Source organism: Chrysochloris asiatica, unplaced genomic scaffold (assembly GCF_000296735.1).
Source record: "Chrysochloris asiatica unplaced genomic scaffold, ChrAsi1.0 scaffold00006, whole genome shotgun sequence".
Classification (NCBI taxonomy): Eukaryota; Metazoa; Chordata; class Mammalia; order Afrosoricida; family Chrysochloridae; genus Chrysochloris; species Chrysochloris asiatica.
In genome coordinates, this window is record NW_006408524.1 from 7,952,142 (window position 1) to 7,966,358 (window position 14,217).

Below are 14,217 nucleotides of genomic sequence, written 5' to 3' on the forward strand. Positions count from 1 at the left end.
TTGTTAAGTGCCGTCGAGTCGGTTCCGACCCATAGCGACCCTGTACAGGGTTTCCGAGGGTGTAAATCTTTACGGGAGTAGAAAGCCTCATCTTTGTCCCGCGGAGAGGCTGTTAGTTTCGAACCGCTGACCTTAAGGTTCGCAGCCCGATTCGTAACCACTACGCTACAATATTTAATTCTAGATTTTTGTTAAATTCCCTTGACGCCATGAATGAGTGTTGTTAATCAGATCACAGTATTTAGCTAGCGAAAACGCAGTTGTGCTTACGGAGTCCCGGTGTGGCGCTGTGGGTTAATGCGCCAGACTGCATGAGCCGTTTGAACTGTAAGGTCCGCGGTTCAAGCTCACCAGCTGTTCCTCAGAAACACTATACAGGTCGCTATGGGTCGCAACCGACTCCATGGCACTTAACAACAACAAGGATGGATTTAAATAAGGGTGTGGTTTAAATTGCTTAACATCAACATTTCTTAACATTCAAAGACGGGCAAACAAAAAACTCTTCTCTTTAGAGAATGTATTAAAGTTGCAAAGCAGCCAAATAGCATGCTTTGTTGTTGTTGTTGAGTATCTTCAAGTGGGTTCCTACTCGTAAAGACGCTGTACAGGCTTTCTGAGGTTTTTCAGTGTTGTAGGAGCAGAAAGCCTTATCTTTATCTTGTGAAGCGACTAGTGGGCTTGAACCTTGGGTTTCACAGTCCAGTGCTTATTATATGGATCCACCACACTCCCAAATACAACAATAGAGAGACACTAATAAGGAGCTCTGGTAGCATAGTGGTTACGAATCAGGCAGTGAACCGCAAGGTCAGCAGTTCGAAACTACTAGCTGTTCCGCCGGTGAAAGATGAGGCGTTCTGGTCCCGTAAAGATTTACAGCCTCGGAAACCCTGTACAGGGTCACTATGAGTTGGAACCGACTGCACGGCACACAGCCACCAATAAGCAAGAGCCCCTGGCCACAGAAGGAAATTACTGTGTTACTAGTTAATAGCTAAATGTTGTTGTTGTTGTTGTTAAGTGCCGTCGAGTCGGTTCCGACCCATAGCAACCCTGTACAGGATTTCCGAGGGTGTAAATCCTTACGGGAGTAGAAAGCCTCATCTTTCTCCCGCGGAGCGGCTGGTAGTTTTGAACCGCTGACCTTAAGGTTCGCAGCCCGATTCGTAACCACTACGCTACCAGAGCTCCAGAATAGCTAAATGTTGTTGTTGTTGTTAAGTGCCATCGAGTCGGGTCGTAGAGAGCATCAAATTAAATGTTTGGTTTATATTTGGTCAATTTTATCTTCTCAATTACACTATAACATGATTTTTATGCGCATTTTATCATATAGCTTTTAAATTCATATAGCTTTTAGGATCAGCAGTTATATTTGAACCTAGATGTTTAACTCCAAAACTGCTTCTAATACATAACAGTGATTTCAGCAGAATGCATCCAGAAGGTACAGCGGGGTGTTGTTTTTTTTTTTTTTTGCATTGTTTATCGGTCACAGATAGCCAAAAGGAGGACATAAAACTACTCATCTTTTGCACTAATGTTCTTCCTCACTTCCGTACTCTATATGTCAATGATGGTGGTGGTGGTGGTGTGCCGGAGTCAGTTCCTGAGGCAGTAAATCTTAACAGGAACAGACAGAAACTCATAGTTTCTGAGGCAATAAATCTTAACAGGAACAGACAGCCTCATCTTTCCCTTTCGGAGTGACTGGTGGGTTTAAACTGATGAACTTGCAGTTAGCAACACTGCTCATAATCCACCACGCTATCAGGACTCCTTACATATGGCAACATTCCCCTCTCAACATTAATGCTCAGTCATGAATTCCTGATGCTTTTATCAACAATTCTGTGCCAACTAAGGAGCCTTGGTAGGTAGTGGGTTATACATTGAATTGCTAACTGCAAGGTCAGCAGTTCGAATTCACCAGCCACTCTGTAAGAGACAGATGAGGCTCTCTGCTCCTGTTACAGCCTTGGAAACCCTAGGAGTTATAACCAACTCAAAGGCACACTACTGCCACCACCATGGAGAAAGCACGTGTGGTGCCATAGGATAAGCACTGGACTATTAATCACACATTGTCAGGAGGGACCAGTTCCTGGAGAAGAACATCATGTTTGGTAAAGCAGAGGGTTGGAAAAAGAGAGGAAAACCCCCAATGAGATAGATTAGCACAGTGGCAGCATCAATGGGCTCAAACGTAGCAATGATAGTGAGGTTGGCCCATAACTGACTAGTGTTTCGTTCTGTTGTGTGTTAGTTGGTACTAACTTGATGGCACCTGACAACAACAAGCTAACCACAAAGTTGCCAATTCAAACCCACTAGCTGCTCCTTGGAAACTATATAGGGCTGCTTTGTGTTGGAACCAAGTCAAAGGCACTTAACAACAACAACAATGAGACTGCAACAATAAATAAAACATAGTGCCTGTTTTCAGACACTTCATAGCCCAGTAGAGAACAAAGTTCCTGAAACAGGCGCGTTACAATACAGGATTCTGTAACAAATTTACAAAGGAAGGATTGAAGCATCAAAGAGGGGAACCTGATCTCTGCCTGGGAGGAAGGAGAGGTTTCATAAAGGAGGCCACTTTGGAGGCAGGATGTTGATGTTGAAGGAGGATTTAGAATTTTTCATGTCAATGACGGGAAGTTGAATCTTCAAGGTACAAAGACCCAACCTTGAGACATTGCTAGTTCTTGCACCATCTGCATGGTCATTGGTGTCTTTGAGTCCATTGTTGCGGCTGTTGTGTCAGTGCACTTCAGTGAAATTCACTTAGGGAGTTTAAGTAGCCATTTCAACTCACAAAAACATCAAGGAGCAAAGTTGGAATGAATCCACACTGAGTTTCAAGCCCATCGATTACTCACCACCTTTTTATTGCTCAGCTCTGGGTAGGGAAGTCTAGGAGCAGAGGAAGAAACAGTATTTGAAGCCCAGCACCTTGGAACTACTGCTAACTTTTTATGTACCAGGCGGCATGAGAAATGTCAGGGAGAAATAAGTAGGTAGAGTTTGCCAGGCCAGCAACCAGGACCATTTTGAAATAACGATAAAGATTGATGCAGTCCCAAGTGTGAAGAGGTAGTTGAAGAAGTGTCTGTGGAGGATCTGGTGGTACAGTGGGTTATGAGTTGGGTTATTAATTTCAAGGGAGAAAAATGAGGCTTTCTACGCCTGTAAAAATTTAGTCTCAGAAACTCTCTATAGAATCATTGGAACCAAGGCACATAACCACCACCAACAACTAAGTGCAAAAAGGTCGTCCAAGAAGAGTCCCTGGGTAGCACAAACTATCAGTGTTCAGTTACTAGCCAGGAGATTGGTGGTTCAACCCCCTTGAGCAGAGTTTCAGGAGATAGGCCTGGTGATCTGCTTCTGATTGGTCACAGCATAATGATATGCTTCTGATTGGTCACGGCATTGTGGTTGATTGACAGCAACTAGCAGGAGCTCTGGTCAGGTAATGTGTCAGCAGTTCTAATCTACCAGCTGCTGAATGGGAGAAATTCACAGCCTCAGAAACCCCATACAGGATCATTATGAGTCTGAACCAACTTCATGGCACAGAACCACCAACCACTAACAGTATAACAACAAAGAGGTATCAACGTCATCAATATAATTTGTGAGGGGGCCAAAGAGGCTAAAGACCCTGTCTCTTTGTCTCATCTTAACAGGCCAAGTCCAAAGTCTGTCAGTGAGTGATTAATGAGAATCCCTGCAGGGCCCATGCTGGAGTCACAGCTGGAGGAAGCTGCATTTCCCTAAGAATCCTGCTGCCTCTGAGCAAAATCAGGTGGCTTGTGATTGTGAAACAATTTAAAGCAAATAAAAGGTTCCCATTTCCCTCATCTCTATGTAGTTTGTGAGGTGTTCAAAGACATAATAGGGCAACATTTTTGGTTTAAAAAAACAAAGTCATATCCCTCTTGGTTTCATGCATTTCCCATGACTTTTGTGCCAGAACTGTTTTCCAGGATAAACGATATCTGAAGACTTTGTGACAAGACTCTTTCAAGTCTTCTCAATCATTTCCCCACATACAAATTCAGGGCTCCAAAATGTTATTTAAGGGGTTTAGTTAGTTTTCTTTGCAGAGAGATTTTCCATCATTTAAAAATCCAAATGTAACAGGCTAATATTAATATGACAACATCATGAAAAAAAAAAAAATCTTCAATTCACATAATGATTTAATCATACAATTTAAAACCTGAAGTACAACAATTAAATTTTAATATAAAGGTATATGTGTCTGTTGCACTATACTGTCTCTATTTAGAGCTGTAGACTTGCCAACCATGGTTTTCTGCTCTTTTATTTATACTACGTGTGTGTCTGTTTGGATAAATCACTAGCAATATAAAGCATAATGTTGTACAGTTTTTAACTATAAACTGCAACTTGCTTTTCTTGTCCAACATTTTTTACTCTTCCAAATGTATTCATATTCATACATATTGATTTGGCTCATTCATTTTATCCCTTGGTAGTATGACTATTCTACAATGTTCTACTGATGATCCATTGTTTCCAGTGTCTTAATATTATACACAGTGTTTTGATGGAACCTTATAGTTGTCTCTGTGAAATTGATTCCTTCTGGTATATGCAGAGAAGTGCACTGGTTGAGCTGTACAGCTTTATTAGATTTTGTCAAATTGCTTTCCAAAGTTATTGATTCCGATTATTACTTCTACCATGCTTCATATTCTCACCAACTATTGTTATTGTCAAAGGAGCCCTAGTAACATGGGAGACTATCAGCTGGGCTGCTAACTGCAAGGTCAGTAGTTTGGAGCTACCAATCGCTCTGTAGGAAAATGATGAGGCTTCTGCTCCCATAAAAATTCACAGCCTCGGTTTTCAGAATGTGCCCTTTGGTGGTTTAAATTATTATATATGCCTGAGTGTTTAAAAAAAAAAAAAAGAGCTAAAATGAATAGAGAGACATACTGTTAACTTATAGTACATCGAGGGGATTTTAATCATTATAATGAAACAAAGTATATGATTTGTTGAATGTAAAACTGATGATGTGTCCTGTAAACTTTCACTTAATTCACAATAAAAACTTTTAAAAAAATAATAAATCACAGTCTCAGAAATCCTATACAGGGTCATTATGAGTTGGAACCAACTACCACCATTGTTATTGTCAAACTTTTACATTTCTGCCAGTTTGTTAGAGGTCGAATGGCCTCTCATGGTTATTTTAAATTAAGTTGCATTTCTCAGAACTAGAGAAACTAATCATCTTCTCATAAATGGAAGGCAAGTAGATGTGGGTTTTAGTTTTTTTCTTGTGTGTCTTACTCTTCATATCCTTTGCCCATTATTCAGTTAGACTTGTTTCTTATTGACTTGTAGGTGTCTTCACATAAATATAGAAATCTCTTATCAGTAATATATAGTTCAAATATCTTCAGAGTATGGCTTGCTTTTTAATCTTACTGACTTTTTCATACTTAAGTTTTTAATTTGGATGCAAATTATCTCTCTCATCTCGTAAAGTTTATGTTTTTTGTTGTAGTTGTTTCAGCTTAAAATAGCCCCTAATCCATAATAGTACCTTGTTGAGAAAGATTAAATGAATTAATACTTTGAAGATGTTTAAAATAGTGTAAGTCATAGGAAATGCTATATAACTGTTAAATAAATACAACTTCAGGTGTGTGGCGTGGTAGGATAAGCACTGGATCACACGGTTTGAACAGCAAGGTTGGCCATTCAGACTCACCAGTTGCTCCTCGGAAACCCTATTCAGGGTCACTATGAGTCAGAACTGACTCCATGGTACTTAACAACAACAACACACTAACCTTTGTGGGAAGAGAAGGCAAACTGTTGGTAGGGAGGGGAAAGACTGAAATAGAAGTTTGGGGAAACAAAAATTTGGTATAGGGCTGTATGTATTCCATAAACACAATGCCTGTAAGCAATGTCCTTTTGGATGAGTCTGAGTAATCTCTAACTAAACCAATGGGATTCCACTGGAGTCGACAACTCAGTAACTATAAACAGGCCTCTGACACTTCTATAACCCTTAGAGAAACAGCTGGAATTTGTTGTTCTGCGTTTCTACCATAAACAGAATCACAGATTTAATATTTCCTGTAATTTCCTCAGACCTTATTTCCTTTTAGGAATTTATCTCTACATATTACTGATAAAGTATAGTTAAAGTTATCTTTTCTCCCCCTTAGCATTCAATAGCTCTCTCCTTTGTCTGCATGTCAGTTTTCTGGTCAGACAAAACATGGAACAAGAGTCTACCCAGGGACCCAATCACTGCCTCCATGTCAAAGTCACTCAGGACTGTCAATGCAACTTGCTCTAATAGAGACACTTTCCAAGACAAGTCACAAGTGTGTCTTAAATACACAAAGTATTCGTACATCACTAGTTTAGGCCCATAGTAATTATCATTCACAGTTCAGACGTCTATGTTTTATACTGATTTTAAATGAATTGTGGGTTAACTATTATAATGATCTGATCTGCCCAGCATTGCTGTGACTGCCCATCCCGTCTCAGCAGCATCACTGTAACATGATAGGAAAAGAACGTCCACATTGCCAAGGACTAATAGTATCTCATACCATAAGCTGCTCCTATTAAAAAACACACTTTCTGAATCCAGATTTTTCTGCTCCTACAAAGGAGTCCTGGTGTGGCGCTATAGGTTAATGTGCCAGACTGCAAAGCCATTTGAACTGCAAGGTCGGCAGGTCAAGCTCACCAGCTACTCCTTGGAAACTCTACACAGGGTCGCTATGGGTCAGAACCGACTTGATAGCACTTAACAACAACAAAGATCTGAAGTTTCACAAATCTTCTACAGGATTGCTATGGCACTTAATAACAACAGTCTTTATGGAAGGGACCCTGGTGGTGCCATGGTTAAAGAGCTCAGCTTCTTTAGGGGAGAAAGAGGTAAAAGTTTGCTTCTACAAAGATTTCAGCCTTGGAAACCCTATGGGTTTCTGTTCTATATGATCACTGTGAGTGAGAATCAACTTGATGGCAATGAGCTTCGCTTTATAAAAAAATGTTGTTATGGGAGCAGATTACTATGTGTTTCCTCCCACAGAGCCCCTGGTGGGTTCACACTGTTGACCTTTGGTTTAGCAGCAGGCGTAGAACCATTGTGCTACCAGGCTCCTCTTTTATCAAACAAAAATAATTTTGGTTTATGTATATCCATTGTTGTTGTTGTTGTCAGGTGCCATCGAGTCGGAACCGACTCATAGCGACCCCATGCACAGCAGAACGAAACAATGTCCGATCCTGGGCCAACCTCACTACCGCTGCCACACTTGAGTCCATCAATGATGCCACCTGGCTGATCCATCTCGTTGGGGGTCTTCCTCTTTTTCTCTGACCCTCCACCCTACCCAGCATGACATCCTTCTCCAACGACTGTTTCCTCCAGACAATATGTCCAAAGTAGGAGAGACGAAGCTTAGCCATCCTGGCCTCCAAGGAGCACTCTGGCTGCACTTCTTCCAAAACAGATCTATTGGTTCTTTTGGCAGTCCATGGCACTTTCAGTATTCTCCTCCAACACCACAACTCAAAGGCATCAATTCTTCTACGATCCTCCTTATTCACTGTCCAGCTTTCGCATCCATATGAGGCTATTGAAAACACAATGGCCTGGGTCAGGCGCACCCTAGTCCTCAAGCTGACATCTCTGCTCTTCAACACTTTAAAAAGTTCCTGTGCAGCAGATTTGCTCAGTGCAATACGTCGTCTGATCTCTTGACTGCTACTTCCGCGAGTGTTGATAGTTGATCCAAGAAGAATGAAGTCCTTGACAACTTCAATCTTTTCTCCATTGATAAGAATGTTGTTTATTGGTCCAGTGGTGAGGATTTTTGTTTTCTTGACATTGAGATGTAATCCATATCGAAGGCTGTGCTCTTTAATCTTCATAAGTAAATGTTTCAAGTCCTCTTCACTTTCAGCGATCAAGGTTGTATCATATCCATTAGCCTTTTTTAAATAAGCATGAATGTTTATTTTAATAAATTAAAATGGAGTCACACTCCCTAGGAACATCAAGAGAGAAGAGCATGAGTGGAATGTGGTACCCTAGCCAGAGAAGCAGTGACACCAGAGATGGAGGCAGAGATGAGGACTTGGAGAGAGGGAGCAGCTGAGGACTCTAGACTCATGGAACGAGAGAGACTGAGTGATGGCGGCCAGGAGGCAGGCTTGCAGAATGTGCCCTTTGGTTGTTTAAATTATTATATATTCTTGAGTGTTTTTGTGTACATCCCAAAAAACAGAGGGGATAGAAGCAACTACTATTGAATAATGATGCATGGAAGAGCTTATGGTCACTGCAATGAAAAGGTGACTGTAAAACCATGTTCTCTCATGTCAACTAGCACTGAATTCACAATAAAAACAAAAAGCAGTGGTGGGGATTAGAGGTAAATACTGCTAACCAATGGTTCATGAAAAGGATTATAATCGTTATAATAAAACAAAATATAATTTGTTGAGTGTCAAACTGATGATCTGCCCTGTAAACTGTCACTCAATAAACAAAACATTAAAAAAAAGAAAGGAGGAGGAATGGAGACAAGGAACACAGGCAGTAGGATACACGCGGTTACACTGTGAGGATTGCAGTCAATGGGATGGAACAAAATGTGCAGGAATTGTTGAGTAGCAAACTGATTATCTGCTCTGTTCCCAGTTCACAATAAAATGCTAAGGTTAAAAAAAAAAAGACTAAGAGGGGAAAAAATAATGGGGTCACACTGTTGTAGAATTAGCATTTTAAATTTAGCAATCATATGCCCATATCCGGAATCCTGGTGGTGCTATGGGTTAATACACTGGTCTACAAAGTTGGTTTAAACTGAAAGGTCAGCAGTTCAAGCTCACCAGCCACTCCTCGGACTCGACTCAATGGTACTTAAGAACAACAACAACAACAATGTCCACAACAAGAAGTAGTCACCTATTATGCCATTTTAGTAGCTAAAGAGTATTAATTATAAAGATCAAATATGATTTATGTGCGCAAAGCCTATTGTTTGCTATTTATGCTTTATGTTCCTAAGCTTCAGTAAAAATGTCTACAGTTAAAGCTCTATAGGAGGATATGTCAAAAAATATTGCTAAAAATCATAGACACATTTATCAAGCAAAAATATCAAAACAGGAAACTATTATTTCTTGACATCTCCTCCATCTAGGCCTATACACTTCTGGAGGTGGCATTTCCATCTTTCTAAAAAGAATTCAGTGTATTTTGGCATCCTCATATTCCTTTGAGATGTTCTTTGAGTTTTCAAAAATAAAGAGAAGTCTGAAAGGGTAAGATAAGGACTGTAGGGTGGATGGGATAAGATTTCCCAGCAAAATTATCATAAAACAGCCCTTACTTCCACCGAATAAGGAGCAAGTGCATTGCTATGATGGAACAAAAAAATTTCCATAGCAGAACTTTCTCAGCTGTTTTATTACCAATGCAGTTTTCAATTGTCTTCATAGTAGGCCCCCATGATTGTCCAAATTCAAAAAAAGTCACTATAACCTTCTGAACTGACCTCTGTGCCTTGAATTTAACTGGACCAGGAGATCCCCTCGGAATCCACCGAGGGGACCAGTAGATTGAACCTTTTTTTTTTTTTTTTTTTTTAAACAAGACTAAGATAAGTGTATTACTGAGAAAATTGTTTACAGAAGCATGTTTAAGCATATTGTGTTTAGAATAAACCATGCATGTATGAACTGAAACTCTAGTAGTAATACTTTCTGACTTACCCTCCCACAGGCTCTTCCCTAGAATTCATCCCAGAAGTGGAAATCTTTTCAGTTTCCCTAACTCTTCTTCACTGGCACTACATATTATCATTTTTATCATTTAATTTTCTTTTCTCCAGTATGATCGACATAAAAAAAAAAAAAAAGCTGTCTCACTGATAACTGTTTTTTTGTTGCGTGTGTCTTGTTTTATAAAATGCCTAATCATATCTCTTTAACAATTTTCCATTTTTCTTAATAATATGTAAAATGTCTTTTTATATTTTTAGTGTTATTAAGTTTTGTATTTAATCTTTAAATTTTATTTATGATGCTAGTCACACTGTACAGAATTTTTATTACATATGCAAATCTACTAATAATTGCTTAATCAATAGTTTATGCCTTTTGTATCCACCTTTCAGGAGCCTTTGCAACCTTGAGATCATATATATATTTATGTCTTTTGGCTCTTAGAATTTCTACAGTCTCATTTTTTTATATGGTGGTGGTGGTAGTGTGCTGCGGAGTTGGTTCCGACCCATATCAACCCTGATTAGGGTTTCTGAGGCTATAAATATTTACTGGAGCAGAACGCCTCATCTTTCTCCCATGGAACAGCTGGTAGTTTCAAATTGCTGACCTTGTGATTAGCAGCCTGATTCGTAACCACTATGCTACCAGAGCTCCTTATTTTTTATATATAAACTGTTAATCCATTTAAACTTTAATTTTACTTGGGGAAGATGATTTCTTTTGGTTGTTTGTTGCACAGCTGTCTCTAACCAATTGTAGAACAATCTATCATTCCCCCTACAGATCAAAAATGCCACATTTAATGTAAACTAATTTCTTTTATAGACTGCATCTATTTCTGGACTCTATTACACATATCTGTCATTTCTAAAACATGTCACAGTATTTTAATGAATTATATTTTTAATATCTGTGGAAAAGTTCTACTCAGTTAAAAAAAAAAAAAAAGTCTTACTGTACCCTATTACATTATTTGCTCACATTCTATATTTATTTTTTTATATTTAGTTGATACCCCACCCCTACAAGGTACTTTTTGGATTTTATTAGAATCTTCTTAAATATCCAGACTAGTCGTGGTGTAGCAATGCAGGATGATGAACTGGACCACAAAGTCGGTAGTTCAAACTCACCAGTCACTCCTCAGAAAGCCTGCACAGGGTCACCATGAGTCACAACCGACTCGACGGCACTTAACAACAACAACAACAGCAACAACAATCCTAGTTAGACTGTTGTGTTAACAATATGAATTCTTCCCATCAGGAAAGCAGGTAATTTCTTAGTAAAGATATATTTTTTAATGTTTCTAAGTTATACAGTTTTCTTAATGTGGATTTAAATAGCTCTTAAGTTTATTTACAAATATTTTACATTTTTATTACTATTGTGAATATGATTTTCGCACTTACATTCTACTAGTTTAGTACTGTTATATAGGAAAGCTATTGATATTTATAACATATTAGAATTTAATTAGTTCCATTGGTCACTTCCACAATAAAATCTTAGTAGTGATATTAGGGAGCCCTGGTGTGGTGCTGTGAGGTAAACATTGGACTGGTAACCACAAGGTCTGCAGTTCAAATCCACCAGCCACTCTCAGAAACCCTACACAGGAACCCCACACATGAGTCAGAATCAACTCAATGGCACACAACAACAACAGTACTACTAGGCAAGTTTGTTTTAGCCTTGATTCCATAGGGCAGACCATTATTCCTGTGAATTCATGAGTATGTACCCTTTGTAAATATCATGTATATTAGTGATAACTGGTTTCAGAGAAAGGAAATATATTACCTTATAGAAGTGTCATTTTATTCCTAGTTTTAAGAAATTTAAGTTTTTAATCATGAATAGATGTTGACTTTCATAAACTCCCTTGAAAGTATTTACTGAGATTCTGAACTGTCCCCTCAGTAAACTGGGGGTTTGCTTGTATGAACACCACTATATTGCTCTTCCTCAAAGCTCAGTGGCACATTCAGTATTTGTTGCATGAATATTTGTGAATAAAAATTTTCTCCTCTATATATCAATAAGAGTAGTTATAATAAAAGGTATTCAATGTTAATGTCTCCATTGCTTTCCTGAAACGAATCCATGTATCCTTTTAAAACACATATAAATATTATTTGCTTATTTGCCATCAAGTAGGTTCTGACCCATAATGACCCTGTATAGGGTTTCTGTTGCTGTAAATCTTTAGGGAAGTAGAAAAGCCTCATCTTTCTCCCATGGAGCGACTGGTAGATTCAAACTGCTGACCTTGCAGCTGACAGCCCAGCTCATAATCCACTACACTCCCAGGGCTCCAAATATTATTTACTAATATTTTATTTTTCTCTTATAACAATATTTGCAAGTGTGATTGTTTAAAAACTTAGCTATTTAATATTCTATTGTAGATTTTGATAGCAAGTGTTAAATTTGTCAAGTTTTGACAGACTTTTCATCTACATATTGTTTATTAAAGATGGAAGATAAAAGTCCTGGTGTGGCGCTGTGGGTTAATGTGTTGGACTGCAAATTCTGTTTGAACTGCAAAGTTAGTTGGCAGTTTGAGCTCACTAGCTGCTCCTCGGAAACCCTATACAGGGTCACTATGGGTTGGAATCAACTCAACGGCACTTAACAACAACAACATATTTTTTGTAAGAGGTAGGGGTTGCTCTGATATATTTTTCAGTTATTGTTCATCATAGTAGACTTTTTTTTCATAATTGATATTTTCCTTTTTAAAAATGCTATATAATATATTTTACTGTATTTGTTTTTAAAAAAAGGTTTAATTCCTAGTATTTTTCTACAAATTTTGTCTTGATTAGATTTTACATACCTTTTTTTCCTATTATTGGACTTTGGGTGGGAAATCAAGCTCTGCATTTATGAATCTTAATGTTGTTGTTAGGTGCTTTCGAGTCAGTTCTAATTCAGAGCACCCTTATATGCAGCAGAACAAAATGGTGCCTAGCCCTGTGCCTTCCTCATCATTGTTATGCTGGAGCCTGTTGACGAGGCCACTGTGTGGATCTATCTCATTGAGGGTCTTCCTCTTTTTTGGCTTACTCTTCACTTTACTAAGCATAATGTTCTTTTCCAAGAACTAGCCCTTTGGGCATGATAACATGCCCAAAGTAAGTGAGATGAAGTCTTGTCATCCTCCCTTCTAAGGAGTATTCTGACTGTACTTCCTCCAAGACAAATGTGTTTGTTCATTGGGCAATCCATAATAATTCCTTCAACAACACCATAATTCAAACGCATCTGCTTTTTTCTGTCTTCCTTAGTCACTGACCAGCTTTCACATACTTATGAGATGATAGAAAATACCATGGCTTGGGTCAGGAGCACCTTTTCCTCAAAGTGACAACTTTGCTCTTTAACATTCTAAAGTGGTCTTGTACAGCAGATTTCTCCAATGCAATATGTCATTTGATTTCTTGACTGCTGCTTCCATGAACGTTGATTATAGATGCAAGTAAAATGAAATATTTGATAGCTTCAATCTTTTCTGCATTTATTATGATGTTATCTATTGGTCCAGCTGTGAGGAGTTGTTTTATTTATTTTCTTTAACATTGAGATGTAAAGTTGCAGTCTTTTATATTGATCAGTAAGTGCTTTAGTACTATTCCTTTCAACAAGCAAGATTATATCATTTGTGTATGAGTCTTCATATAGTCCAGCTTCTCAAAGTATTTGCTCAGCATATATATTGAGTAAGTATGGTGATATGATACAACCTTGACACATACTCTTCCAGATTTTGAACCACACAGTATCCCCTTGTCCTGTTCCATTGAATGTTTCTTGGACTATGTACAGATTCTTCATGGGCAAAATAAAGAGTTCCCATTCTTCACAATGTCTGTATGATCCACACAGTTGAATGTCTTTGCAAACTTAATAAAACACATGTAAATATCTTTCTGGTATTCTTTACTTTCAGCAAAGATCCATCTGACCTCAGCAATGACATCCCTCATTTCACATTATTTTCTTAATCCAGTTTGAATTTCTGGCAGCTTTCTGTCAATGTACTACTGTAATCATTTGTGAATTATCTTTAGCAAAACTTTACTTATTCAATAATTTATGCATTTTGTTGGGTCACCTTTCTTTGGCATATTCAAAATATGAATCTCTTCCAGTCACTTGACCAGGTAGTTGTCTTCCAAATTTCTTGACATAGACAAATGAGTTCCTCAAGCACTGTATGAAGTTTGTAAACATTTCAACTGGTATTCTGTCAATCCATGTTGCTGCTGCTGCTGTGTGTCTTTAAGTTGGTTCCAACTTATAGTGACCCTGAATAAGGTTTCTGAGGCTGTTAATCTTCACGGGAGCAGAAAGTTCTAGAGCCTTGTTGTCTTCAATGCTTTCAGTAGCAGA

The 14,217-nt window shown here is 38.5% G+C and overlaps 1 protein-coding gene across 1 annotated transcript in view; it reads right to left on the bottom strand.

Annotated features, from left to right (window-relative positions):
* Nucleotides 1-14,217, bottom strand: part of LOC102820687 (succinate--hydroxymethylglutarate CoA-transferase-like) — a 1,213,992-nt gene that overhangs the window by 667,406 nt on the left and 532,369 nt on the right. The window contains 1 exon segment of the mRNA XM_006832262.1: nucleotides 6,807-6,819. Within this exon segment, the coding sequence (XP_006832325.1) occupies nucleotides 6,807-6,819 (13 nt within the window).